Raw genomic sequence first — 26,578 nt, forward strand, 5'->3', positions numbered from 1 at the left:
CTATTTAATAAAATTCAGTCTGTAATAATTTTACCTATTTGCAGATTCTTAGAATGAATAAGGAATTATTCAGTGTTGTTTTAACATAATATTTTTTAGTAAATTTTGTCATAACTTGATAATGACTTTCTATAGTATCCTCTACTTATGACTGTCTTGTGTAGCACAATTACAGAGAAGGTTATTTTGCAAAAATAGCCAAAGACTTCTTTGCTCCTTTGATAATCAGACCATCCTCTTTAACGCAAACTGTTGATTTTTCACAACTCTTTTGTTTACCAGATCTTGGTTCCCATCTATAATTCAAGCAGTTCTCCAACATCACTCTAATTCACGATGAAATCTTGCAGTTTTTTCTGAGATTGCAATGTGCTAGTATTTTTTGTCCCCTAAATCTATGTGGTTCGTGAGTTTGGATAGGAAAGGTTTGGACAGTAAGTAATGCCATGTGGTCTGATCTATTGCATCTCAAGTTTTAGATGGAAAATATCAAGAGTTTAGATTGTGTGAATTTTTTTCCTGAAGATTTATGTTTATCTCATCAGTTTCTGAGCTCTAATTGCTAGAATTTTGATAACAAAGAATATCTGTATACCTTATGTAGCCTGGATGTTTACAAGACTGGATGTTGACCTCACGGGCGGGGTTAAACTAATGGTAAATTGGGAGAAATATTTGAGTGGGGGCTAATTTTTAAATGTCATCTTATTAGCATATCTTTCCATGCAATGAAACTTTTGCCTTTCTGCAAAACCTAATAATTGCAGATGTTCAGATAGTAAATACTAGGATTTCAGGGAGCCCCAAATACGAACATTTCATAGATAGGTGGCTTTCATCAGAACAGTTTGCGATGAGTGCTCTGCTTCTTATTGTATAGAGAGCTAATTTAGACTTTCAGTCTAAGATTTGAATGATGCACTTTACCTTTCCTCTCTGTGATCCTTTTGAAGCATTCTACCCACACATCTCCTAAGAGGACTTCTCCAACCACAAAAACTTTTCAGTTTTCTGCAACCCATGGAAATTCTGTTAAATAAAATGAGACTGAATGTGATTGTTAATTATTTTAGTAATTTTTACTACTTGAGAGAAATACATACTGAGCCAAAGCCTTCTCTTTTCATAAATTATCAGAGATGTAATGGATGGATGGTTTTTATGATTTCCAGTTACTAATTTGACCAAGTACACGTATGTAGCAATATCAGAAATCAATAAAAATACTATTTTGTTTAAATTATAAATGGCCTTAATAAAAGATGTTTCCTTCTGTGTTTTGACTTTGATTCTTATCTGACTGGGCAATGCTCATTCTTTTCTATCCTTCTGATTGTTAGTTTTTGTTACTTTTAAAGGAGCCTACTGATTCTATAAAATTCTCCATCATTCTTTTTTTTTATTTTCCAGGCCCTGAACCAGTTGTTTGAGAAAATCATGGCTTTAGACATTGACGAGCGTCACCTCCTGCGTCTTGGTCATGGAGAAGAAGAGCTGGAGACAGAGAAAGATTTCAGCAGGTGAGCAAATGGGGATTAGTTTTGAAACGGTATACAAAGAATTTTTAACCTTCTCCTCTTTTTCTTTAATAAAGAATAGGAAAAGAGAGCAATGAATAATCCAACTGAATTCTGAAGGGTTCTAGTGTAACCTACTTAGGCTATACTAATTGAACCCAAAGTCTGTTCAGGATTTCCCTCTGCTCCAGTTCTGCATGTTTATGCCATTTTTTTCCTCATACAGTTATTTCAGTGAAGAGAGTTATCTTTTCATCTTTTTTAAATTGCAGATATCCATTTGCTTTCTATTTATTGAAGTAATTTTTAATGTTGCCAAACCCGAACTGTACGTTACGCAATTCCTTTTCACATTTCATCTACACATTTAATTTGCATTTATTCTAGGCACCAATTAGCTGGATTCATTTAATGAAATGCAGTTGGAGATTAATGATAGTATAAGCTTTGGGGTTGTAAGTATTATTTCAGGAACTTATTGCCAGTTTAGCTGGACTTTAAGCTTAATATTACATATTGTAAGGTGACTAAAACTTTAGAAGTCAAATTTCTTCTGCTGTTAGTATTTTGGTTTTTTTCCTTTAAAGTTGCTTTATATTAGCTCATTTCGTTTATATTTAAATTCATTTTTAAAGCATAATTTCAGTCAATAGGTATAATTAACAGCTGTACATAATAAATACAGCCTTTGACTACTGAACATTACTTTTGACTGAATAGATTATAGACATCAAAAGAGCTAAAAGAGTGTTAACTTACTATGTTGCATTTATTTTGAGTCCTTGTATTAAAGAGATCACCCAACAGTTTTTTTTTTAACCTCTTTATTGGAGTATAATTGCTTTACAGTGTTGTGTTACTTTCTGCTGTATAACAAAGTGAATCAGCTGTACGTATACATATATCCCCATATGCCCTCCCTCTTGCGTCTCCCTCGCACCCTCCCTATCTCACCCCTCTAGGTGGTCACAAAGCACCAACCTGATCTCCCTGTGCTATGCAGCTGCTTCCCACTAGCTATCTGTTTTACATTTGGTAGTGTATATATGTCAATGCTACTCTTTCACTTCATCCCAGCTTACCCTTCCCCCTCCCCATGTCCTCAAGTCCAGTCTCTACGTCTGCATCTTTATTCCTGTCCTGCCCCTAGGTTCATTAGAACCATTTTTCTTTTTTTTTTTTGGATTGCATATGTATGTGTGTTAGCATACAGTATTTGTTTTTCTCTTTCTGACTTCACTCTGACTTCTTTATGACAGACTCTGGGTCCATCCCCCTCACTACAAATAACTCAATTTCATTTCTTTTTATGGCTGAGTAATATTCCATTGTATATATGTGCCACATCTTCTTTATCCATTCATCTGTCGATGGACACTTAGGTTGCTTCCATATCCTGGCTATTGTAAATAGTGCTGCAATGAACATTGTGGTACTTGTCTCTTTTTGAATTATGGTTTTCTCAGGATATATGCCCAGTAGTGGGATTGCTAGGTCATATGCCAGTTCTATTTTTAGTTTTTTAAGGAACCTCCATACTGTTCTCCAGAGTGGCTGTATCAATTTACATTCCCACCAACAGTGGGAAGAGGGTTCCCTTTTCTCCACACCCTCTCCAGCATTTATTGTTTGCAGATTTTTTGATGATGGCCATTCTGACCAGTGTGAGATGATACCTCATTGTGGTTTTGATTTGCATTTCTCTAATAATTAGTGATGTTGAGCATCCTTTCATGTGTTTGTTGGCAATCTGTGTATCTTCTTGGGAGAAATGTCTATTTAGATCTTCTGGCTATTTTTGGATTGGGTTGTTTGTTTTTTTGATATCTAGCTGCATGAGCTGCTTGTAAATTTTGGAGATTAATCCTTTGTCAGTTACTTCATTTGCAAATATTTTCTCCTATTCTGAGGGCTGTCTTTTTGTCTTGTTTATGGTTTCCTTTGCTGTGCAAAAGCTTTTAAGTTTCATTAGGTCCAATTTGTTTACTTTTGTTTTTATTTCCATTTCTCTAGGAGGTGGGTCAAAAAGGGTCTTGCTGTGATTTATGTCATAGAGTGTTCTGCCTATGTTTTCCTCTAAGAGTTTTATAGTGTCTGGCCTTACATTTAGGTCTTTCATCCATTTTGAGTTTATTTTTGTGTATGGTGTTAGGAAGTGTTCTAATTTCATGCTTTCATATGTAGCTGTCCAGTTTTCCCACCACCACTACTGAAGAGGTTGTCTTTTCTCCATTGTATATTCTTGCCTCCTTTATCAAAGACAAGGTGAACATATATGTGTGAGTTTATCTCTGGGCTTTCTATCCTGTTCCATTGATCTATATTTCTGTTTTTGTGCCAGTACCAAACTGTCTTGATTACTGTAGCTTTGTAGTATAGTCTGAAGTCAGGGAGCCTGATTCCTCCAGCTCCGTTTTTCTTTCTCAAGATTGCTTTGGCTATTCGGGGTCTTTTGTGTTTCCATACAAATTGTGAAATTTTTTGTTCTAGTTCTGTGAAAAATGCCATTGATAGTTTGATAGGGATTGCATTGAATCTGTAGATTGTTTTGAGTAGTATAGTCATTTTCATAATGTTGATTCTTCCAATCCAAGAATATGGTATATCTCTCCATCTATTTGTATCATCTTTAATTTCTTTCATCAATGTCTTATAGTTTTCTGCATACAGGTCTTTTGTCTCCTTAGGTAGGTTTATTCCTAGGTATTTTATTCTTTTTGTTGCAGTGGTAAATGGGAGTGTTTCCTTAATTTCTCTTTCAGATTTTTCTTTATTAGTGTGTAAGAATGCAAGAGATTTCTGTGCATTAATTTTGTATCCTGCTGCTGTACCAAATTCATCGATTAGCTCTAGTAGTTTTCTGGTAGCATCTTTAGGATTCTCTATGTATAGTATCATGTCATCTGCAAACAGTGACAGTTTTACTTCTTTTCCAATTTGGATTCCTTTTATTTCTTTTTCTTCTCTGATTGCTGTGGCTAAAACTTCCAAAACTATATTAAGTAATAGTGGTGAGAGTGCGCAACCTTGTCTTGTTCCTGATCTTAGAGGAAATGGTTTCAGTTTTTCACCATTGAGAATGATGTTGACTGTGGGTTTGTCATTTATGGACTTTATTATGTTGAGGTAGGTTCCATTTCTGCCTCCTTTCTGGAGAGTTTTTGTCATAAATGGGTGTTGAATTTTGTCAAAAGCCTTTTCTGCATCTACTGAGATTATCCTACGGTTTTTTATCCTTCAATTTGTTAATATGGTGTATCACGTTGATTGATTTGCGTATATTGAAGAATCCTTGCATTCCTGGGATAAACCCCACTTGATCATGGTGTATGATCCTTTTAATGTGCTGTTGGATTCTGTTTGCTAGTATTTTGTTGAGGATTTTTGCATCTATGTTCATCAATGATACTGGCCTGTAGTTTTCTTTTTTCGTGAAATCTTTGTCTAGATTTGGTATTAGGGTGATGGTGGCCTCATAGAATGAGTTTTGGAGTGTTCCTCCCTCTGCTATATTTTGGAAGAGTTTGAGAAATGTTAGGTCTTCTCTAAATGTTTGATAGAATTAGCCTGTGAAACCATCTGGTCCTGCGCTTTTGTTTGTTGGAAGATTTTTAATTTTAATGCTGCTTTTAATATTTTTTTCTTTGTATTTAGTTTTTGATAGTTTGATTAATATGTGTCTTGGCATGTTTCTCCTGGGATTTATCCTGTATGGGACTCTCTGTGCTTCCTGGACTTGACTATTTCCTTTCCCATGTTAGGGAAATTTTCAACTATAATCTCTTCAAATATTTTCTCAGGCCCTTTCTTTTTGTCTTCTTCTTCTGGGACCCATATAATTCGAATGTTGTTGCTTTTAATGTTGTCCCAGAGGTCTCTGAGACTGTCCTCAATTCCTTTCATTCTTTCTTCTTTATTCTGCTCTGTGGTAGTTAATTTCCATTATTTTATCTTCCAGGTCACTTATCCATTCTTCTGCCTCAGTTATTCTGCTATTGATTCCTTCTAGAGAATTTTTAATTTCATTTATCCTGCTGTTCATCATTGTTTGTTTGCTCTTTAGTTTTTCTAGGTGCTTTTTAAACATTTCTTGTATTTTCTCCATTCTGTTTCCAAGATTTTGGATCATCTTTCCTATCATTACTCTGAATTCTTTTTCAGGTAGACTGCCTATTTCCACTTCATTTATTTGGTCTGATGGGTTTTTACCTTGCTCCTTCATCTGCTGTATATTTCTCTGTCTTCTCATTTTGTTTATCTTACTGTGTTTGGGGTCTCCTTTTCGCAGGCTGCGGGTTCATAGTTCCTGTTGTTTTTGGTGTCTGCCCCCAGTGGCTGAGGTTGGTTCAGTGGCTTGTGGAGGGGTCTGGTGCCTATGTTCTGGTGGGTGGGGCTGGATCTTGTCTTTCTGGTGGAGAGGGCTGTGCCTGGTGGTGCGTTTTGGGGTGTCTGTGACCTTAGTATGATTTTAGGCAGCCTCTCTGCTGAGGGCTGGGGTTGTGTTCCTGTCTTGCTAGTTGTTTGGCATGGGGCATCCAGCACTGGAGTTAGCTGGCCGTTGGGTGGAGCTGGGTCTTAGTGTTGAGACGGAGATCTGTGGGAGAGCTCTTGCTGATTGATATTACGTGGGGCTGGGAGGCCTCTGGTGGTCCAATGTCCTGATCTCGGCTCTCCCACCTCAGAGGCTCAAGCCTGACACCAGGCCACAGCACGAAGACCCTGTCAGCCACATGGCTCAGAATAAAATGGAGGAAAAAAGAAAGGAAGAATGAAAAAAAAAATAAATAAATAAAAATATTTTTTTAAGTTATTAACATAAAGAAAATAATAAAAATTAAAAATAAAAAAGAGAGCAACCAAACCAGTAAACAAATCCACTAATGATAACAAGCACTAAACACTAAACTAAGATAAACATAAAAATCAGAAATAAATCAGTCGCAGACAGCAAACCCAAAGTCTTACAGTTGCTCCCAAAGTCCACTGCCACAATTTTGGGACGATTCGTTGTCTATTCAGGTATTCCAGAGAGGCAGGGTACATCAAGTTGATTGTGGGGATTTAATCTGCTGCTCCTGAGGCTTCACGGAGAAGTTTCCCTTTCTCTTCTTTGTTTGCACAGCTCTTCGGTTCAGCTTTAATTTTGGCACAGCTCTTCGGTTCAGCTTTAATTTTGGCCCACCTCAGCGTGTAGGTCACCCTCAGGCATCTGTTCACCGCCCAGACAGGAGGGGGTTAAAGGAGTGACTGATTAGGGGGCTCTTGCTTATTCAGGCTGGGGGCAGGGAGAGGTGTGCTAATTATAATTGGATATGGGGTGAGCCTGAGGTGGCAGAGGCTGGCGTGACGTTGCAACAGCCTGGGTGGGCCATGTGGTCTCCTGGGGAAGTTATCCCTGGATCACGGGACCCTGGCAGTGGTGGGCTGCACAGGCTCCCGGGGGTTGGGAGGGGGAGGCGGGTGTGGACAGTGACGTGTGCTTGCACACAGGCTTCTTGGTGGCTGCAGGAGCAGCCTTAGCATTTCATGCCCATCTCTGGTGTCCGTGCTGATAGCCACGGCTCACGCCCATCTCTGGAGCTCATTTAGGCGGTGCTCTGAATCCCCTCTCCTTGCGCACCCCGAAACAGTGGTCTCTTGCCTCTTAGGCAGCTCCAGACTTTTCCCCGGACTCCCTCCCGGCTTGCTGTGGGGCACTAGCCCCCTTCAGGCTGTATTCACGCAGCCAACCCCAGTCCTCTCCCTGAGATCTGACCTCCGAAGCTCGAGCCTCAGCTCCCAGCCCCCACCCTCCCCGGCAGGTGAGCAGACAAGCCTCTCAGGCTGGTGAGTGCTGGTCAGCACCGATCCTCTGTGCAGGAATCTCCGCTTTGCCCTCTGCACCCCTGTTTCTGCGCTCTCCTCCGTGGCTCCAAAGCTTCCCCCCCCCGCCACATGCCATCTCTGCCAGTGAAGGGGCTTCCTAGTGTGTGGAAACTTTTCCTCCTTCACAGCTCCCTCCCAGAGGTGCAAGTCCTGTCCCTATTCTTTTGTCTCTGTTTTTCCTTTTTTCTTTTGCCCTACCCAGGTATGTGGGGAGTTTCTTGCCTTTTGGGAAGTCTGAGGTCTTCTGCCAGCGTTCAGTAGGTGTTCTGTAGGAGTTGTTCCACATGTAGATGTATATTTGATGTATTTGTGGGGAGGAAGGTGATCTCCACGTCTTACTCCTCTGCCATCTTGAAGGTCCCCCTCCCAAAATTTTTTAGCTTTTGAAAAGTCAGAGGGCAAGATCAACACACATTAATTTATTTAAGGCTGTAGATTCTTAATTTTGGATCAGCTTGTAATGCTTCCCTGAATTCTTCCCATGGGTATTTCTTCTTATTAAACCTAACTTACACCAGTGGGCTCAACTGTAAAATCTACCAATCCATAATTCATTGAATGTATGGGTACTCATGGAATGCTAAATAGTGTAATTATAAGTGTGGTGCAGTTCAATTTCTGGTATTTAAAGATATTATAATAGAAAAGCAGCAGAATTTTTAAAATGATTTCAGGTACTACCAAGTTTCTCAGGAAAAAAGTACTTTTTGCTTTCTGATAGGCAAGTCAAGCTCCAGATCTTGTTAATAATGTGTGTGCTTGTTTGATTGTGCATTTATTTCATATTTCTCTCTTTGTCATAATTAAAAAGAAAAATAGTGAATATTTTTTCACAATAAAATTAATATCACTTTCCCTAAAGAAAAATTTTTGTATCTAGTAAGATAGCAGAGAGGGAGTGATCACTCATAATGCTACTTCTCCCAAACAAGTTTTTATTAGTCTCTTTTTTAATAATCATCTGTAACTATGCTATTATTTATAATTGTGTACAGGCATACCGCAGAGACTTTGCAGATTCAGTTCCAGACCATCATAATCAAGTGCCTATCACAATAAAGCGAGTCACATGGATTTTTTGGCTTCCCAGTGCATATAAAAGTATTGTTTACACTATACTATAGTCTACTAAGTATGCAATAGCATTATGTCTAAAAAAACAATGTACATGCCTTAGTTAGAAAATACTCTATTACTAAAAAATGCTAGGCATCGTCAGAGCCTTCAACAGGCTGTAATCTTTGCTGGTGGAGGGTCTTGCCTCAACGTTGATAGCTGCTGACTGATCAGGGTGGTGGTTGCTGAAGGTTGAGGGGGCTATGACAACTTACTAAAATGAGACAGTAATGAAATTTGCCATGTGGATTGAATCTTCCTTTCTCTAATGATTTCTCTGTAGCAGGCAATGCTGCTTGGTAGTATTTTACCCACAATAGAACTTCTTTCAAAATTAGAGTCAGTCCTACCAAACTCTGCTGCTACTTTGTCAACTAAATTTATGTAATATTCTAAATCCTTTGTGGTTATTTCAACATTCTTCATGTCATCTTCAGCAGGAATAGATTCCATCTCAAGAAACTTCTTTCTTTGCTCTCCTATAAGAGGCAACTCCTCATCTGTTAAAGTGTTATCTTGAGATTGAGGCAATTCAGTCCCATCTTCAGGTTCTACTTCTTTTTTTTTTTTTTTATTAATATTATTTTAATTTTATTTATTTATGGCTGTGTTGGGTCTTAGTTTCTGTGTGAGGGCTTTCTCTAGTTGCGGCGAGCGGGGGCCACTCTTCATCGCGGTGCGCGGGCCTCTCACTATCGCGGCCTCTCTTGTTGCGGAGCACAGGCTCCAGACGCGCAGGCTCAGTAATTGTGGCTCACGGGCCCAGTTGCTCCGTGGCATGTGGGATCTTCCCAGACCAGGGCTCGAACCCGTGTCCCCTGCATTGGCAGGCAGACTCTCAACCACTGCGCCACCAGGGAAGCCCAGGTTCTACTTCTGATTCTAGTTCTCTTGCTACTTCTACCACAACTACAGTTTTTTTTCCTCCACTGAAGTCTTAATCCCCTGAAAGTCATCTAGGAGGGTTAGGATCAACTTCTTCCAAACTCCTGTTAATTTTGATATCTTGACCTCTTCCAGTGAATCACGAATGTCCTTAATGGCATCTAAAATGGTGAATCCTTTCCAGAAGATTTTCAGTTTATTTTGCCCAGAACCATCAGAGGAATCACTGTCTATGGCAGCTATAGTCTTACAAAATGTATTTCTTAAATAATAAGACTTGAAAGTCGAATGACTCCTTGATGCATGGGCTGCTGAACAGGTGTTGTGTTAGCAGGCCTGAAAACAACATGAATCTCATTGTACATCTCCTTCAGAGTTCTTGGGTACCAGGTGCATTGTCGATGAGCAGTGATATTTTGAAAGGAATCTTTTTTCCTGAGCAGTAGGTGCAAACAGTGGGCTTAAAATATTCAGCAAACCATGTTGTAAACAGATGTGCTGTCATCCAGGCTTTGTTCCATTAACACAGCGCAAGCAGAGTAGATTTAGCGTAAGTCTTAAGGGCCCTAGGATTTCTGGAATGGTGAATGAGCATTGGCTTCAACTTAGAGTCACCAGCAGCATTAGCCCCTAACAAGAGAGTCAGCCTGTCCTTTGAACCTTTGAAGCTGGGCACTGACTTCTCCTCTCTAGCTGTGGAAGTCCTAGATGGCATCTTCTTCCAATAGAAGGCTGTATTTTTTTCTACACTGAAAATCTGTTGTTTAGTGTAGCCATCTTCATTATCACAGCTAGATCTTTTGTATAACGTGCTGCAGCTTCTACATCAGCACTTGCTGCTTCACGCTGCACTTTTACGTTTTGGAGACAGCTTCTTTCCTAAAACCTCATGAACCAACCTTGGCTAGATTCAGACTCTTCTGCTGCTGCTCCCTCACCTGTCTCAACCTTACTAGAATTAAAGAGAGTGAGTTACGGCCTTGCTTTGTCTGGATTAGGCTTTGGCTTAAGGGAATGTTGTGGCTAGTTTGATCTTCTGTCCAAACCACTAAAGCTTTTTTCATATCAGCAATAAGGCTGTTTTACTTTCTTATCATTCGTGTGTTCACTGGAGTAGCACTTTTTAAAAATTATTTATTTATTTATTTATTTTTGGCTGCATTGTGTCTTTGTTGCTGCGCGCGGGCTTTTCTCTAGTTGCGGCGAGCGGGGGCTACTCTTCGTTGCGGTGCGCAGGCTTCTCATTGCGGTGGCTTCTCTTGTTGCGGAGCACGGGCTCTAGGTGCGTGGGCTTCAGTAGTCGTGGCTCGCGGGCCCTAGAGCACAGGCTCAGTAGCTGTAGTGCACAGGCTTGGTTGGTTGCTCCGTGGCACGTGGGATCTTCCCGGACCCGGGCTCGAACGTGCGTCCCCTGCATTGGCAGGCGGATTTTTAACCACTGTGCCACCAGGGAAGTCCTTGGAATAGCAATTCTCATTCCCTTCAAGAACTTTTCCTTTGCGTTCACAACTTCACTAACTGGTGCAAGAGACCTAGCTTTTGGCCTGTCTCAGTTTTCAACGTGCCTTCCTCACTAACCTTAATCATTTCTAGCTTTTGATTTGAAGTGAGACATGCAACTGAACACTGAGAGGCCATTGTAGGGTTATTAATTGGCCTTAACTTCAATGTTGTTGTGTCTCAGGGAATAAGGAGGCCTGAGGAGAGGGAGAAATATGGGGGCATGGCCAATTGATGGAGCAAATCAGAACACACACACAACATTTATCAGTTAAGTTTGCCATCTTACATGGTCATGGTTTGTGGCACCCCAAAACAATTACAATAGTAATATCAAAGATTACATATCACAGATAGCAAATGTAATAATAATGAAAATGTTTGAAATAGTTCAAGAATTTCCAAAATGTGACACAGAGACATGAAGTTAGCAAATGCTTTTGGAAAAAACAGCACTGATAGACTTGCTCAATGCAGGGTTACCACAAACCTTCAATTTGTAAAAAATGCAGTATCTGCAAAGTGCAATAAAGTGAAGCACAATAAAATGAGGTGTTCCTGTACCTTGCTCTTTAAAATTAATTAGTAGACTTTTTTTTAGTATAGTTTTAGATTTACAGAATAATTGAGCAAATATTACATAGAATTCCATTGTATGTTGCTTTTTTTTTTTTTTTTTAATTAGTGTTAAAGGATTGAAGGAGGCACTTTTTATGGTGGAAAGAGTATACATAGGCTTTGGGATCCAATTCTGGTTCCACTTTTTTTCTTAACTACCTATCTCTGGGCCGGGTACTCTCCAAATTTTAGTTTTCTTACTCATTCAGCAAACATTTATGAACATACTTGGTCCAGATGCCAAGCTCCATGCTCTATGCCAAAGAATGATCAAATAAATTTTAAAATTACTTTTCAAAACCTTTAGAGCTAATCTACTTTTATGATGGTGCTATTCAGAGTAGCCAATCTGTAAACTATATTCTGGTCTGTTATGAGATGCACTAGCACCTGAATGCACTGTAGTGTTTCCTTTTTTGTGAAGGTCTTTTTATGAAGAAAAAAAAAAAAAAAGCTGAACCAGAGGTGTGTTTAGTAGTGTAGTTGATTTTCCTGTCTCACAGACCACTAACACATTTGCAGATCAGCCCTGATCCATAGGGTACATTTCAAGTAGCTTTAGTATAAAATAACTCAAGAACTGTCACTTATAGTAAATATAAACTTATGTTTTCTACCGTTCTTTTTTTCTCTTTGGCCATTTATCGTTTCTATTATGATTTTCTTAAATATTTTGCTGACAGTTTCCTTGCAAGTCTCTTCATTATGTAATTTTGCCTTTTTGCTTAATTGAAATTTTTAGGTATGGAAGAGTTAATTATGTCCTAGCTCGAAGAATAGAACTTTTAGAAGAAGTCAAACGATTGCAGAAGAGTCTAGGGGTTCCAGGAGATGCTTCATATACTTGTGAAACTGCAGGCTATTTCTTCTTATATCAGGTAAGAGATTAAGGGTTTTTAAATCATACTTTATTGTAATATGGTCTTCAGTTGGAAACTGGGATGGGTTCTGGAGATCCTTTCTTGAAAGCTTACTTTTTTGTTGAGTAGATTAAAATATATGCTATTGCCAAAGCTATGTTTGTGTTAAATGTTTGTATTTCCTGTTATCTTCACTTTTGTTTGCTAAATAACTTTGCTTGATGACTTATTCAGTGAAAGGCCAATGTTGCTACTTTAAAATCTTTTTTCTTTTTTTTTTTCTTGCTATTGACAAAGTTTCTAGTCTCTCTCTCTTTTTTTTTTTTTGTTTTTGTTTTGTTTTCATTACTATAGAACTATAACCAAACAGTCTAGCTACCCAGTGGTAACAAATACAGTTCTTTAACTTACTTTTGCTATGCATATTAATCAAGTAATGAAGAAAAACATACTTTCTTTTTAAATTTCTAGAAGTACATTTTGTTTTAGAATTAATTTCAAAGTAGGAGTTTAAGTTAAACATTCTTTGACTTCAATTTAGAGGCATGTTTTTGCTTTTGTTTGGGGGTGTGAAAGTTAATGAGAAATGTAAAGCCAAATAAAATAAATAAAAATAAACTTTAAAAGTCAACTGGTTTACTAATAATTTTAAATGGATTAAACATAAATAATGAAGATTTTTGTATAACTGTATTTGTTCTCTTTGTTCTAATGCTATTTGTATATTTTAGGTATAAATCATAACACTGAAATTGTAAAATGTATATGAAAAAAAGAGTTTATGCTCATTATAAGCAGATAAACCAGTTGAGTCCGTTCAGAATGAGCTGATTTCATGGTTCCTTGTGAAACACAGGACATACGCATGATCTTGCAAAGTTGTCTGCATTAGACTCACACTGTTAAGAACTTTGAATAATGGAATAAAGATCATGCTTAAATGCATGTTTGTCACAACATAAAAATCACTAGGCTCTCAGTGAAAACTAGTTTTAAAAGTAATAGAAATAATATGTAAATTTTAGAACCTTAGGTAATAAATTTGAGAAATATGAACTTGAGGCCTCACAAGGCCTCACAATTTTGAACACACAATAATCACATTGGGAAAGTTGTTTAAAAAGGGAATTCTCAAGCTCTGTCCCCAGAGACTTTATTTTAGTAAGGTGTGGCATCCAGGTATCTACATTTTTATTTAGCTTTTCAGATATTCTGCCTAAGGACCACACTTTGAGAAACACTGAAATTATAACAGAAAAACTGAGAGAATCACAAAAATGGAGATTAAGCAGGAACTGAGTAGAGCCATAGTTAACATTTATAGCAGGAGGTAATTGAACTACCTATGTCACAAAAGTCATAAAATGAGCTTTCAAATATATACGCAGCTTAACCAGAAGTTCTTTATAAGTATACTAAAGAGAATTGGAGAAATTATGAAGGTCTAGGATAAGGGTTGACAAGTGCTAAATTGATTAAAAAGCTACTAGAGCTGAACTTAACCATATATGGAGAGAAACTGAAATAGTGAAAAAATGAGGAATTTCTTTGTCCAGAGAGGTTTTTTTTTTTGATCATCAATCATAAATTGTTCTGAATATGCATAGAAAATCTGAAACGTCTGAGATAAAGTCCCATGAGATGATCCTGAGGTTCTTTCTCATCCCATCTGTACATTTTTTATCTAAGAGGTTTTTTTCCTACAGTCTTAAAGGTTACTTTTATAAAAGAAGGGCAGTGTATCAGTGACTTGGATAAGAAATAGTCCTGTTGGGTCAAAGATTGCTTTTCTTTTCCTTTTCCTTTTCTTTTACCTACCAAATCTTACTTTTACTCAATTCGTTTTTTATTTTATTATTTAAAACATAAGAGCTGGCAAATTTAACCTCAAGTCTCTTTTTTTCTTACAGGTAATGTCTCGTTGGGAAGAGTATATCAGCAAAGTGAAAAATAAAGGTAACACGTTGCCAGATGTCACTGAAGTCTCCACTTTCTTCCCTTTTCATGAGTATTTTGCAAATGCCCCTCAACCCATTTTTAAAGGCCGATCTTATGAAGAAGACATGGAAATTGCTGAAGGATGTTTCAGGCATATTAAGAAAATCTTTACTCAGCTTGAGGTAAGGGTTCTCAAGTTCTTTTAACTTTCCTTTAAAGGTTTTAAGCTTAGTTTGTTGTTTTTTTTTTAAATGTAGTAAGTGGAATATTCAAATCTAGCAAACCAGATTATTACTTTTAAGTGAGATTATTGGAAGCATTTATTTTTCTAGTTGAAGAAATAAGTAAAAATTAAGATATGAATTGAATCCCCATTTTTCTGGCTTTTCTGGTGTGGAAGTCTTAGTGTTTAAGAAAGGAATGCTTTCATTAGGAGATTTAACAATGGTTCTTTGATTTGGAATTTGGCCATTCTAAGTTCTTTATGCCTTTGATCTGTAAACAAAAAATGAGGTTGCTATGTTAGCCAGAATGACTGTTCCTGATTATTAAGGTGAAATAAGAATCACCACTATATAAAGGGGACAGAGAAGAATATGTTTGGAACCCAGGGAGCCCCAGGATGCTTCATAGTTTTCTCATTCCTTATTGGAAACATCATTGGAAGACTACAGCAGTGCTGTAAAAAGATTGCATTCAGGCTCAGATTCCTCAGTAAGAATGTTTAGGATTACTTCAGATAAAAAGGACAAAGACCGTGTCTTTTTTAAAGTCTTTGTACCTTTTAGATATGATTTTATTCCTGCAACAATACCTGGCACATAATAGATGTTCAGTAAACACTGATGTATGGTGTGAGTAGGTGGATAGAAATGGATGGATGGTAGGTACAGAATAATAAATATATAATGTATATACATATGTAGTATATATGTAGTATGATAATGATAAATAAAATTTTAAAACCTGCAAAACAGTATTATAGTATGTTTATGATTACATAAATAGAATGTAAAAGGATAAAAACATATAGGTTATAATAGCTGTCTGGGGAGAGAGTGGGAAGAAGGATATATGCAGGGTACCTCCACCTGTACCTGTGATGCTTTAATTATTTTTAAAAAAACAAAAACAAATGTTTGAAAGTCTGAAGTAAGTATGATATAATGTTCCGATTTGATAAAACTTGATATTAGGTGCTCTGCATGGGCTTGTTTGCTCCTCACATCCACCTGTTGTCCGTTCCCCTCCTCTCGTCTATGGGGGATCCTGTGCCATGGTCAGGGCTGAGACTGGTCCTTGGAGTTTTCATTTCCCAGCCTCTCATGTCAGCTGACTTTTTTCTGGGTTTAGCCAATGAGAAATGTGGCAAAAATAGAATAAAGAGAGAGAAGCCAGGATATTTCTGCACCAGCTCTCTCGGCCTGAGGTTTCGTCTCTTCCATGGCTCCAGTTTCTCCTGACCTGGCCCACCGCAGTTCCAGCTTATTCTGGTACCCCAGTTTCTGGGCTCTGATAACACTTCCTCCTCATTATCCTTCCTAGCCTAGGAATGGTCATAATTTCCTGCTGTTGCCAATCTCTGGGTTACTTCGCCATTCCCTGGTTGGCTTTTCTGCTTCTCCATCACCTGTATAACGAGCTCCTTGCAATAAATTCCCTTTGTTATGAGTGCTTGAAGTAGTTTCTGTTTTCCTGGAGAGACCTTGGGTAATATAGACACAATGGTGATTGATATTTTATTCAGTATTTTTGTTGATACTGTAAATATTTTATCTTATACCAAAAAAAACAGTCCAAATTGTAGCTTGACTGTCAGTTATTATTTGAACTCAATTAGTACCTTATTAATCATGGACAGAATTACGATTCTTTAGGCTTAGTTTATGAGATATTTATATTAATTTCTCATATTGTCTCATAAACTGGATTGTATGAATGTATGCATGAACTGTTTATTTTCCTAAAATAGTATCTCATTGTTCCCCCACTTCCATAGGAGTTTAGAGCCTCCGAACTGCTTCGAAGTGGACTAGACAGATCTAAATACCTTTTGGTGAAAGAAGCCAAAATCATTGCTATGACCTGTACTCATGCTGCCTTAAAACGACATGATTTAGTCAAGTTAGGCTTCAAGGTAAAGACTTATATTTTAGTTCCTTAATTCATCTATGCAGCTGTTAGTTCTCTTCCCTTCCCCTCCCCCTCCCCCTCCCCTCCCCTCCCCTCCCTTCCTCTCCCCTCCCTTCCCCTCCCCTTCCCTTCTCTTCCCTTCCCTTCCCTAGACCATTTCCCTTGGACATCTGCTTCTTACTGAAGTTTGCATTTATAATTACTTTAAAATGCCTCTTTTAAAAGTGATCATAATCTCCCATGTTTATATGATTAGTAAAATCTAAATCTAATTTTTCTAAATTTAGTTATCAGACATATGTCCTTTAAGTAACATTATAACCATATGATTGTCTAACTAACTTCTAATACTTGTTAAGGTACATTAATTTATTTTCACTATGTTAAAAAAAATCTCCAAACAGAAGTAAAAGCTTTATACAAATAATATTTGACAATGTTTTTCACCTATTAGAAATCCGTACACTTGTTTACCTTTTAAGCACACATCCACTCCCAGTTATTTGTTCATTCAGTAAATAAAAAGCCATCTATGTGAGGATGTGTAATACAGTTATTTAGACTGTCAAAGGAGATATTTAAATGACTTCATCTTAAGATAAGGACTGGAGAGCTAAAGGGCAAGACAGCCTGTTACTTGTTACTCAGTTGAAATGGAATGTAATAATTGAGCAGTAAATTTGAATTTGCAGACACTTTGTGACTTTGCTATTGATACTGACTAAACTCTGATTTTAATGCACATCATTTAACTTCCCTGCAACTGTTTTATCTGTCATTACTTATAGTGTTTGTGTACTGGTTTGAATTTAAAGTTAGCAAAGCATTTGTTGTTGATGAAAATAACTGACAATTTTTAAATGTTATGAGCTCACTGGAAGATAAATGCTAAATAAATTCAAGGTGATAGAATTATTGTTATCTTGGATGAAAGTTTCCTCATTTGCAAGGTAGGACAAATATGATAATTTATTAAAAGGTAGTGTGAACTTACCTAATGGTGTGAATTTACCTTTTGTAAATTAGTGAGAATTTTTCACCTAAATATTTTTTTCTTGGGGCTGACACATAAAATATACTTTGGATTGATATTAAATTATATCAGTTTAATAATACAGGGAAATGATGCAGTCTAAATAGAGCATTTTATGCTTTCATGCAGCTGTTCACATGCATATTCTACAAAACATTACTTGTAGCTTATCACATTTTCATTGATCATTTTCTTACATTGTGCTATATACATCTAAAGGTAGTTAACATGAGTGCTGATAGTATCCCTTACATCTTTTATATTTTTAATTTTGAAATTTTATTTTTATCAAACTAACACATGCATCTGATGTAAGAGCTTAAAAACTTTGTAGCTCTACTTAATGTTAAAAAAAGGCAGTCCCCTACTCCCCTGTTGCTCTCTAATTAATCTTTCAACTCTTCTAGTATCTCCTTTGTCCTTTCATTGATATCAATAAAGAATGTTAAATTTCCATTAGGCATATGTTTTGATTCTGTGCTGTCCCCATGGAGACATGCAAGCACATTTGTGTACTCTTTTCCTTCCTTAAAACACCCAGTATAGTTGTGTCATAATTTTGCTTTGTGATTAAAATCTCCTTTTTAATAGAATCTATAGATATATTTTTATAAGTTAAATCACATTAGATTTGCAGAATTATTTCTCAGGAAAGAGGCTCTTTAAGCTGTCGTCTTTGAGCTGCTCCCACTCTGTTTTCCATATTGTGTCTATCACCTTCAGAGTCCACGTGGGAACTTCTGAGAAAACATGGCTTTTTGAACCCCTCCTTCTCCTAGGTTCCCACCAGGATGACCTAATTAATCATTGTAATAGGGAAATTTAGCATTAGATAGAGCTAGAGAAGACACCCATCCACATGCCTAAAACTTTCAGGTAGTTTCGATAGAAACAGTGCAGAACTGAACCTTAACTTTATCATGTACAGTGGAAATCCAGCTCAGCTACCAGTCTTGAACAAATATAAGCATATTTTGGTAAAATGAGTAGCACAGAAATTAGAGGATATATGAACAATTAGTTTAAAAGAGTTAATTAAGTATTAAGAGCAAATATGCTCCCCCTACCTTCCACTTCCTTAGAAAACAAAATAAGGGGAGAAAACTTTGAAAATAGAAAACAAAGGAACTCTAATTGTACTTAGTGAAAGTCTCAAAGAAAGTATTTTACCAATAAAACAAGGAATAGGATATTATACTATCATAAGTAACAATCAGAATTAGAAGTGGAAGGGAAAAGATAAAACCTGTTGAGAATAAATCTAGAAGAAAATTGGGCACATAGAAGAGGAGGTACATGAAAGAAAGAATGAAATTTCCTTAGGTTGGAGAAAGACTTGATTTTTCATTATTTTACAAATGTGCAGTGCCTAACATTCCTGGAAAGTGGGCTAGAGGGAAGATTCAGGCATCAAACAAGTACATAAATATACAGACAGAATTATAAATTGTGATGTGCTGTGAGACAAAGGCACAGAGTACTGTGAAACCCGTTTTAGATTGAGAGGTCAGAGAAGGCATGGATAAAGTGGGTTTTAAGCTGATACTTTAAAAATGAGGAAGAGCCAAGCAGATAAAAAGTGAAGAGAAAGTAGCATGTTCAGAGGGCCTGAAGCATGAATGGTTTTACCATTTCTGAGAAAATGAAATAGGTCAATGTAGTTGAAGCTTAGTGAGTAAGGAGGAAGGTGACATGTAAAGTATGAGAGGAAGGCAGGGGCCAGATTGAATACAGGCCCTAGTTAACACATCTCTTACGGTCCACATTAAGAGTCCTTTTTTCCTAGGACAGGTGGAAACCAATGAAGGGTTAGAAACCAGGTGACGTGTTGTGATGATTGTTATATGAGTGGTTTAGGGGAGGCAAGACAGGAAGGAGAAGGACTAGTAAAGAGATTGCTGGCAGTAGTCAGAGTAGCAGCTTGGATTAGAGTGGCGGTGGTAGTAGAAATGTAGAAAAACGAATAGATTCTAGAGGGAGTTTTGAAGGTAAAATTGACATGCTTTGGTGATGGATTGAATGCTGGGGGTGGGGAACAAAAGGAGATTGTTGAGTGCCAAGTAGGATTCATAAGGGAAAAAAATTACTGCAAAATACTACCTAGGATAAGAGTACCAGTGGAAATGACCTCATATATAATCATAGGTTGATTCTTGCTTATATAGAACTTCAAAACTGAACTGAAAATAACTAAATTGATAATCGCAATCCAGGAAATGATAAACGAGGCTTCCTTAATGTAGAGTTGTATGTTTAGGGCACTTCCTTAAAGTTAAAGACTTGAATTGGAGAAGCAGTAGCATAATGGTAAAGAAGATCATGAAATTTCTGTTTGAATAATTTGTTGTTATTTTGATCTGAATTATTTGAGGGGTTTTGGGATGCTTATTACAGTCATGGTGGTAGCTGTTTGGCTTTCAGGCTCTCTTTTTGACAAGCTTTCTTTCTTCTCCCTTTCTCAGTATGACAACATTTTAATGGAAGAGGCTGCTCAGATTCTGGAGATAGAAACTTTTATACCTCTTCTTCTACAGGTAAGATACTGAGATTGAGACAAAGAAAGTAGAGTTTTGGGCTTCCTTGGTGGCGCAGTGGTTAAGAATCCGCCTGCCAATGCAGGAGACATGGGTTCGAGCCCTGGTCCGGGAAGATCCCACATGCCACGGAGCAACTAAGCCTGTGTGGCACAACTACTGAAGCCCGTTTGCCTAGAGCCCATGCTCTGCACCAAGAGAAGCCACCGCAATGAGAAGCCCGCGCACCACAATGAAGAGTAGCCCCTGCTTGCTGCAACTGCAACTAGAGAAAGCCTGCATGCAGCAACGAAGACCCAACATAGCCAAAAATAAATTTATAAAAAAAAAGTAGAGTTTTAAGAATTCTGGGGAATAGCATCAGAAAACTACACAGTTTGGGGGTGCTAAATGCTATGATTATGTGTTCTCCTTAACTTCATTATGTTTGGTATTCTATTTTAAGCATGTAAACTTCCTTTAATCTATTCACTGGTTATTGAGTAGTTTGCATTGTTTGGGAGCACTATTTAAAAATTCATAGTTTATCTCTAAGTTTTGAAAAGACAGTAATTTTAATCAAGAAAATTACATTGTTAGGCAGTTTGGAGGGAAGATGAGCTCCTTTTTCATTTCTTTTATTTAGAGTTGTTTCTGGAATTGTTTTTGATCCCTGGGTACATTGCTTTTCTTTATTTTGTGCCTGAATTTTTTTAGATAAATGATGATGTTTAAAAATGTTTTCTTATTGTACAATAGTCTTTACTATGGACCATAAAAAACAAAATGTGGAATTCCTAATTGAAGAATAGAGGCTACTCTCATTTATAGATAAATTGGGTTCTGAAAGTTGTTTTATAAAGCCAAGTTATTTGGGACTTGTATTTTATCAGAATATGTTACAAGGAACAAGGAGACAGGTAGAGTAGGAAACTGAAGTATTAGTGTAGGAAATTAAAGAAGGTATAGTTTCTACTGCTTTGGGGGGTTTGCAAACTGGCTCTTGGCATAATTGTGATACAAGGTATTTACTTTGACATCTTTCCGTTTCTCTGCTTGGGCGTCTGTTTCTTTCTGTGCACCCTTTGCCTAATTATGACCTAAGTCTCCCAGACCCCTTTGGGTTACCCTGCATATTAGAGTACGGTAATTCCATGCTTGCCTCTCAGTCCCTCCATCCTCCCTCACACACTGTCAGCCAAGAGCAGTGGTACCCATAGAAGTCGCTCTATAAGTTTGCCAGATTCTTTTCTGTGGAACTGGGGAAGAGCAAGAATTAATAAGCTGTCAAAGCCATCTTGTGAATAGCAAGAATCTTGTGCAATAAATTGGAGATTAACATGGTAATATATTAGAATATTTTGCCATTTCCTCACTTTTTATTTCTAGAATCCTCAGGATGGTTTTAGCCGACTAAAACGTTGGATTATGATTGGTGATCATCACCAGTTACCTCCAGTCATTAAGAACATGGCCTTTCAGAAGTATTCAAACATGGAGCAATCTCTCTTCACTCGCTTTGTCAGAGTTGGAGTTCCTACTGTGGACCTCGATGCCCAAGGGAGGGCCAGAGCAAGGTAAAGGAGACAGGGCAATGGGGGGCAGGGAGGGTGGATGTTAGGGATATTACTTCTATTTAAGGACATCATTTCGATGATCCAGGTATTCGATAACATCTTCTGTATAGACTCTTATCTGTTATCCAGGAACTTGGATACAAATCTACAAATTGGAAAGTACCTTTATTATCTTCAGCATGGGGTGTGAATTGACCAAATTATATCCTTCATTTTATTCATTGAGATTAATTTAAGTGACTTATAAACTAAGAGCTTCTTTTCACTGTCACCTCCCTTTTCTTCATGCCCCCAAAAGATACACGATTAATATCATTTTGAAATCTAAAGCTAGAGGTGAACAAGAGGAGAACACACTAATTCTTACTTCATAAAATGTACAGGTCCCCTCTCATAGTTGCCTCAAAAATTTTTTCACTGTGCAGACTCTTCCCTGATTTTTTTATTTAAGGAATAAATTACCTCAGAGAACGTAATGGAGCTATTATTTCTTGTAATATCATCAGTCTTCTGATTTGGTTACTTACAGGGAGACAAAGGTTGCAAAAGTATTATTGCTAAAAAGAAGAGCACAACGTGGATAATATGAAAATTAACAGGAAGAGCCCATCCCTTAGAAACCCCCTTATATATATTAAAAGGGGATTTACAATGCTAATATTTCCTGTTTTGGGGGGGATTTGTCTTTGAAAGCTTGTGCAACCTCTACAACTGGCGATACAAGAATCTAGGAAACTTACCCCACGTGCAGCTCTTGCCGGAGTTTAGTACAGCAAATGCTGGCTTGCTTTATGACTTCCAGCTCATTAATGTTGAAGATTTTCAGGGAGTTGGAGAATCTGAGCCTAATCCTTACTTTTATCAGGTAAGAAAAAATAGGAAACTTTTAAGTTTATTTTGCATTTTCCTGGCTGAATTACTACCTAAATCAGTATTACTGAACCACTTGGACAAACCATTAAATAAAGCAAAGTTAGATCTCCACCTCACACACAACACACAAATTTCCATTTCAGATGGATTAAAGATATATACACCAAAGAAAAGAAACTTACATAAACATACTAAAAAAGAGGAAAATAATGATGAATATATAATTTTGGGGTAAGAAAGGTCTTTTTAAGCTCATTACCAAAATCATAAAGAAAAATATTGCTTGATTGAGAGCAAAATTTATTTTCAGCCTTTAAAAAACAACAGGTTGAAGTCTGGATGTGTATAGAACTCTTTAAAATCACTTATAAAAGAATCAACCCCCCAACAGAAAAATGCAATAAGGACTAGAATATGCAATTCACAAAAAAAAGATACAGATTTGTAGCAAGTATAAATCACTGGAATATATTTTCACCTCTGTTGGGTTAGGTTTGGGAAACTATATTCATGCAATGCTTGTAGGAAAGTAATTTGGTGAATATATTGTTAGTATGTATTAAAAGCAGTACTCTCACTTCTAGGAATTTATCCTTAAAAAAAAACAGAAAAATTTGCAAAGACTTATATGCTAAAATGTTCATCACATCTTTTTTGTATTGCAAATTATTTTTGAAAGGAGAAACAACCTAAATGTCTTATCAGTAGGGATTAATTACACTTTTACCTATTCCATATAATACTGAATAGCCACTAGGAGTAACATTATAACTTGGTTTACTGACAGGGAGAATTTCTATGCTATATTAATGAAAAAATCAGCTTGCAAAGTGTGTCTATAGTATCCCGTTTTGCTTTTTAAAAAGCAAAACATACGTATAGAAATATGTACAGATAATCTCTACAAAAAGATCTGGCAGCATATGCACCAAAAGATTTGTTCTTTTATCTATATTAGCTGATGCTTAGATAAATGTAGTTTGTTATCAATATAGAAAATGGAAAGATTTACACAATCACGTGGCTCCTGTCTTCCAAAGAACGAGAAAATTTAGATGAAGAGTTAACTGAAGCTGTGTGTCACCAGAATACAAGTGATTTTTCTCAAGGTCTTACTGTAATTTTCCTATTGCCTTTACGTGAAATCCAGCTTCTTGTCTTTTTTGATTTTCATGTTATGTTTATGTTCTCATTTTACTTTCTTCTCTCATCTGTTACTTTCAATTTAGTCTCTGTTGAACTGGACTAAGCAGGCTTGTGTATGCTTTCTCACTGTCAAGTAGTGTATTTAAGTCTTGGTTTTAAACTCCTTCCCATCCATCTTTACCTAGAGCCCCTAAGGTCACAGCAGGCCAGAATGATCCATTTGAGGCCACATCCTCTTCCCATCTAAAGTGGTCTGGTAGAGGTGGCGACCATTAGTAAGAGAACAAACATAACACACACACAAAAAAACTAAGAAGTATGAAGGAAAAAGGAAAAACATTGTGTAAAAATTGAGAGCCAGCTACGGTACTGCTGGATGTATGTGTTAGACTGGATTTTCTGCTGGCTTCTAAGATGGTTACCTTGCTTCTTTATGTTAATATTTCTTTCCATAACTATAGCTGCAATACACTGTAACAGGATATTATTGATCTGTACTGTGATTGTTGTGGTCCCAGAAATACTAAGCCTTTAAGTTGGTAACTTTTATTTTATGATTGTTCCATGTATTGCAGATACATTGCAAATGTTAAAGGGAAGTAATTACCACATACTCTATTTTTATTTATCATTGTTGATTTAGGATAAGTTATTGCTCAGTTTTATGAGAGGTATTCACTTGTCCAAGATATTAACTGTTCACTTCTTGAGGTGTGATAAATGAACAAATTGTGCTAGTTAACTGTTTTTTCTATAAAGGGAAACAAATGCACAATCTGATTAATGCTTTCATTACAGAATCTTGGAGAGGCAGAATATGTAGTGGCACTTTTTATGTACATGTGCTTACTTGGTTACCCTGCTGACAAGATTAGCATTCTAACAACATATAATGGACAAAAACATCTTATTCGTGACATCATCAATAGACGATGCGGGAGCAATCCATTGATAGGAAGACCAAATAAGGTAATTTTACAAGTATAATACGTTCTCTTATTCATGTTGTTGGCAAGATGGAAAGATTTATATTTATTATGAGTTATTTATGTTGTTCTACCTTGTCTCTTTGCTATCTCCTTTTAAAATATGTGAGAAAATGAAATAATAGGAACTCTGTAAATTATTCTCTGGCAATTCTATCTGACAGTCTTATTGGTTTACTGTGAATGTCTGTTTCAACTATCACATTGAAGATTTTTGTTGACAGTAATCAGAAATAAATGTTTCCGAAACTTTTTGTTGGTAAAATGATGTCTAATGAAACTATTTATGTCCTTTATAGTAGAAATAGGAATTGTAGCATTTTTTAAATTTTGTTTGTTTTACAAAGGTATAATTTGTACTGCTTCTTATTGCGTGTATGTGTAAGGGGGTGTTTTTTCTTGGGAATAAAGGAAAATCATAAAGTACATTCAGACCTTAGGATTTTTTTTATACTTCTTTATGTGATATGATGGAGTAATAGCAAATAAAAATGAAGATGCTTGATTTTGTCAATACAGGTTTGAAAAATTAGAAAGAATAACAAAACATAAATATAGTATTAGTAATGATGCAGTTAGGACTTTGGTTGTGAACATAGCTATATAAAAGCTCTTTTACCTTTTCTTGGAAATCATCCACAAGTAAGAGAAAAATGAGAGGAAGAAAAAACAAATTCCATTTTTAGTGAGAGGACATGTGACTAAGATCAAGAAGAAAAAATGGGAAGAGAATTTAGGGGACCAGTCTTGAAAGTGCCAGCAAAAACACACTTTCTGAAAGTGGTGGCATACTTTGAAGTATAAGAGTCACATCCCTATTATTCAACAATGGATATGGGTATTGGGGTGAGCAGAAGCCTTCCTGGTTCCAGACTGATTCAAAGAAGAGTACAGATGAGCTATATTTGAAAAAAATACACCGTCTCTATAGTAACAGTGGAAAAGAGAACCATCTGTTGTTAAAATCACTGAGCCTTTAGAAGAAAGTTCTGCTCACCCTAACCTAACCTCTTGTGCATAGCTAATCTGAGAAACCCGCCTAATCAGTGGTAAAATAGAGGAGAAAAGGAAACTAGCACAAGCTCAATTTATAAATGAGGGAAAGAGCATCCGAACAAACTAATTGACAAGATAACATACTCCAGAAAACATGTTGGCCTAGAACAGATGAAAATTTTGAATGCATATTTGGGTATGAATTTTAAAATACTTAATGAAGTACCCATTTCTGTGAGGGAAGGCCACAAAACAGAGAAATTGAAGAACCCAGGAAGAGATGAAATGTGAACTGGCAGAAAATAAAACAAAATCAAAGAAACGGAGACAAAATTAAAAGGAATGGGGAAGAACAGACACTGTAGAACACTCCGTAAGGGATATAGAGAGTGAAAATGAGAAACTAATAACTTTGAAATATAGGAAGTTTAGAAATAGAAGAACCTCAGTGTCTGAGTCCTTTTATTTATGAGTAACAGAAAAACTTAAACAATAAGGAAAGTTACTCTCTCTCATAACAAGAAGATGAAAGTAGTGTGGCCCCAGGTTAGGTTACAGTGTGACTCAGTGATGTCATGAAAGACCAAGGTTCATTTCATCTTTCTGCTCTGCTGTCCTCCGTCTGTGAGCCCAGTTCTCAGACAGGCTCTCCACATGGTCAGGATGACAACAGAATTTCCAGGTATAATAGCCACACATAAGAGCAAAGGACTATATCCAGAATATATGAACTCCTATAAAAGTCATTGTAAAATATAGACAACCCAATACAGAATTGGCAAATGAATTGGGCAGCATACAAATGGACAATAAGCACATGAAAAAATGCTTACCATCACTAGTTGTCAGGGAAAATGCAATTAAAACTACAGTGATGGACCACTACACATCCAATAGAATGGCTAAAGTTATAAAGATTGACAGTATGCCAAGTGTTGGCAAGGATGTGGAGCAACTAGAACTCTGGAACTGGAACAGTGCTGGTGAATGGGTGTACAGCAACTTTGGAAAACAGGTTGACA

General features: G+C 36.9%; 1 protein-coding gene across 5 annotated transcripts in view; it reads left to right on the forward strand.

Moving 5' to 3' along the window:
• Window positions 1–26,578, forward strand: part of AQR (aquarius intron-binding spliceosomal factor) — a 111,712-nt gene that overhangs the window by 61,930 nt on the left and 23,204 nt on the right. For all 5 annotated transcript variants that reach the window (XR_009007499.1, XR_009007500.1, XM_007180442.2 and 2 more), the window contains exons 24-31: window positions 1,411–1,520; window positions 12,244–12,379; window positions 14,272–14,481; window positions 16,299–16,436; window positions 19,928–19,999; window positions 21,368–21,555; window positions 22,249–22,420; window positions 24,373–24,543. Coding sequence is in view for 3 of the 5 variants with exons in the window: in XM_007180442.2 (XP_007180504.1) it covers window positions 1,411–1,520; window positions 12,244–12,379; window positions 14,272–14,481; window positions 16,299–16,436; window positions 19,928–19,999; window positions 21,368–21,555; window positions 22,249–22,420; window positions 24,373–24,543 (1,197 nt within the window). In the remaining 2 variants the exon portion in view is untranslated. The remainder of the gene's footprint in view (window positions 1–1,410; window positions 1,521–12,243; window positions 12,380–14,271; window positions 14,482–16,298; window positions 16,437–19,927; window positions 20,000–21,367; window positions 21,556–22,248; window positions 22,421–24,372; window positions 24,544–26,578) is intronic.

Source organism: Balaenoptera acutorostrata, chromosome 3, assembly GCF_949987535.1.
Source record: "Balaenoptera acutorostrata chromosome 3, mBalAcu1.1, whole genome shotgun sequence".
Taxonomy (NCBI): Eukaryota; Metazoa; Chordata; class Mammalia; order Artiodactyla; family Balaenopteridae; genus Balaenoptera; species Balaenoptera acutorostrata.